At 45.5% G+C, this 3,202-nt stretch overlaps 1 protein-coding gene across 1 annotated transcript; it reads right to left on the bottom strand.

The window, feature by feature from the left end:
• Nucleotides 1-1,284: 1,284 nt before the first annotated feature.
• On the bottom strand, nucleotides 1,285-2,243 carry LOC128453826 (homeobox protein vent1-like). Its single transcript, XM_053436920.1, has 3 exons — nucleotides 2,000-2,243; nucleotides 1,660-1,892; nucleotides 1,285-1,542 (listed from the first exon to the last, which is right to left on the bottom strand). Exons 1-3 carry the CDS (start codon nucleotides 2,241-2,243, stop codon nucleotides 1,285-1,287), a joined length of 735 nt encoding a protein of 244 aa, XP_053292895.1.
• Nucleotides 2,244-3,202: the final 959 nt, after the last annotated feature.

The raw sequence follows: 3,202 nt of genomic DNA, 5'->3' as shown, positions 1-3,202 counted from the left end.
GAACCTCCGGAGACGCAGACAGAAGCGCCCAGCGGCTGCGCATCAGGCAGCCCCGGTGATGAGCTCTTTGTTATGGTGGGACAGTGTGGGTGTGACCGTGTAAGTCCCGGAGAGAGAGAAAGTTCCTTTTGATCTTCCGTGCCCTATTTGAATGAGACATTTGCTGATGGGCGCGATGGGTGCCCGCGCAAGCGATACTTCAGACTGCATTGGCCGTGAACCAAACCTAATACTAAACTAATTATAATTTAAAGCGAAATATATTGTGAGTTGTGTTGATTTGTGTTGCTTGCATCTGGTTAAATGCAATAATGCCCTATAGCTCAAATAACACATCTTTTCTATTTAACACAATTATTTACGCGTCTCCTATTCTGACCCTTTTCTCCTTATCTTAAAGTTGTCACGAATCCAATCTGCTATCAACGAATCTCATCACATACTCACGCAGGTTCTAACCTGAGGCCTCGGACACTTAAAAAAAACCTGCAGAGATCAGACAGATCGCTGGCCACACAAAACCCCAGACTCTCTGGAGCCAGGCCGGCAGGACTCCCGTGGATCAGTGTAAACTCATCAATGAGCTGCTTAATTAGGACTAATTGTTGGACCATGATCTCCCCGTTAACTGTGCTTTTGAAGTGCAGAGGTGAGGACAAACAAGGGCCGTGAAAGCAAGAGCATCTGGGCATAGTCTTTGTTGACAGGAGAAATAAAACCCCCACCACAGTGACTGTGAGACCGTCTAATCTTGAACAATTCTGAAAAAATAAAGTGCTTTATCTGCTTAATCCACCGCCTATACATTGACTATCCTTGGTGATTTCATTTGACTCGTTTATATTGCTTCGTTTGATCTGGTTTTAGCTTCGCATCTTCTAGATATGAGAGGATCAAATCAGGAGATCCAGACAATACGCTGCGATAACAGCCTTTGGTCTGAATGGACAGCTGCCATCTTTATCAGATCTTTATTCCCCTCCCTTCTAAAGACGAGACAGGATGATCTATTCATGACGAGCTAATCCTACAATATAGATCAGCTGATATCTTCAACCAGTAATAGCTGCAATGTTGCCAAAGAAATACAGAGTCCAGTGCTGCAATATAGAAGATAGACTTTATTTAGAGATAAATAGACATTTCTGTGGATCATATACAATTTCTATATAAAATATAATAAAGTTAAACACACACACACACATTAAATAAAACAACTCTGGATTGCACTCTTTTTGATTCTAAGTGTTGCAGGTGGGAAAAGTCTCTGTAGTTTTCGGGCCCTCAGTAGAAATGGGGATTGTTGATCATGAGGTGGTGATGAGGAGGGGGGTGTTGGAGCATCGGCTGCTGCAGGACCATCTGAGGGGGGAGCGGGTAGAAAGCGGGGCCGGCAGGGGGGTAGAGGGGACGCTGTCCGGCCAGGCAGTGGTACTGAGCCGGGGGCATTGACTGGAACATAACCGGTGACACTTGGGGAGCGAGGTAGTCCTGCACCTCCCGCTTCAGCTTCATCCTCCTGTTCTGAAACCACGTCCGTACCTGGAGAGAACAAAACAAAGTTAGCATCCAAATCAATGCTCAATGCATGACTCACACATTAAACGTTATGCACGATCTACACATTGTATGTTCTTTGCATGGAACACCGCGTCTTACCTGAGTTTCTGTGAGGTTCAGCTTCCGCGCAGTCTTCACTCTCTCTCCAGCGTCCAGGTACTTGTGCTTGTTGAAGATCTTTTCCAGTTTGCTGATCTGCTCCTGGCTGAACTTTGTGCGCATCCGGCGCTGAGGTCCGTCTTTCTCCGCCTCGCTCCCCTCATCCACGGAGAGACACTCTGAAGAAGCTGCTTCGCTATCATACCCCGAGGAGTAGCCGCTGATTTCTGAAACTGGAAGAAGAAAAGGAAATTGAGGTTAAAAACACTGCTTGTTCGCCATGGATGAATGCATCACTTTAAGAGTTTGAGTTTGACGTTAAGAGTTTGGTGCGACTTACTTGGTGAGGAGCAGTTTGATGAATGGACGGGTGAGCTCAGAGGCCTGTTGATATCCACTGGCTCCATATGTTCCACAGGTCTGGATGGTTTGGGTTTTGGCTGGAGGTATCCTTTGCCAAAAGTCGGGGGACGCGGCTGCACCACGCAGGGGATGTGGGGTCTGCAGGTCAGCGCGGTATCCTCGGTGGGCGCCGTGTTGCTGTGGCTCTGGGCCAGCCAGTCCACGGAAAAGTATTTGCCCATGTTGCTGCTCAGTGACCTGTGAGTCCTCCTAATGTCAGGGTGAGTGAGTGTGTGTGATCAGCTCCTGTCCACAGGCTGGCTTTATAGGGGCCCTGCGCTGCCCGTCATTTGCATGTGTGGGGGGGCCCTTGTTAACGCCCGATCGATCCCGATGATTAGAGGTTAATGGCTCGTTATTGAAGTCTTTACATATCCTGTGAGTGTGTGAAGTCCTGGCGCCGGCGAGTCTGTGAGAGTCCTGAGCTCATACATTTGTCCGCCCCACTGAAACCGAGGGGGGGCTTGCAGAAACAGCTGTATGCAGCTGCACGGAGCGAATATTCACATGCTGCTGCTTACACAGGAAAATAGTCCGGATGACCAGATTTATTGGGCCTGGCTCATTTAAAACAATCTTTCACATGTTGTAATTCGATGCAACTATTGTTACATGGGCTGGATTAAGAGATGAATAATTACCAGTTCATGCTTTGCAGTGTTTTGCTTCATCTGGATCCTGAGGAAATATTTTTCCTTAATTATTCTCTCTGCTCACTTCTCGTATAGGTTGTGGCATATATAGTCCCTTTCACATATGAGTATCACTTAGTATCTGGGGTTTGGGACATTTTGAGAAAATAAATCAGTGGATGTGATTATCCCTTCGAAATCAACAGTAGATTTAAATCAGTTTAAATGACATCCACAGCATTTTACGCGTTGTGAATGCATCGTAATCCAGTGACAATAACAAGGGTTATTCTGCATGGTTGGTAAATGCTTCTTTCAGTTACTTCAAATGGATTTCTTACTTCTTTTTTTTTTTAAACTTAAAGTGTAATCCAGTACTAATAATTGTGTATTTTACAATGATATGGTTTCTAGTTTCCTTCAAATGATCATTGGTGATCGAATTAAAAGTCATTCTTAGTTCTAAAACGAATGAAAATGTAGTTTCTCATCATAGAGCTGTCATAGGG

Source organism: Pleuronectes platessa, chromosome 12, assembly GCF_947347685.1.
Source record: "Pleuronectes platessa chromosome 12, fPlePla1.1, whole genome shotgun sequence".
NCBI lineage: Eukaryota > Metazoa > Chordata > Actinopteri > Pleuronectiformes > Pleuronectidae > Pleuronectes > Pleuronectes platessa.
Note: the sequence above shows the minus strand (reverse complement) of the source record. Positions and strands in the feature narration are given on the sequence as shown.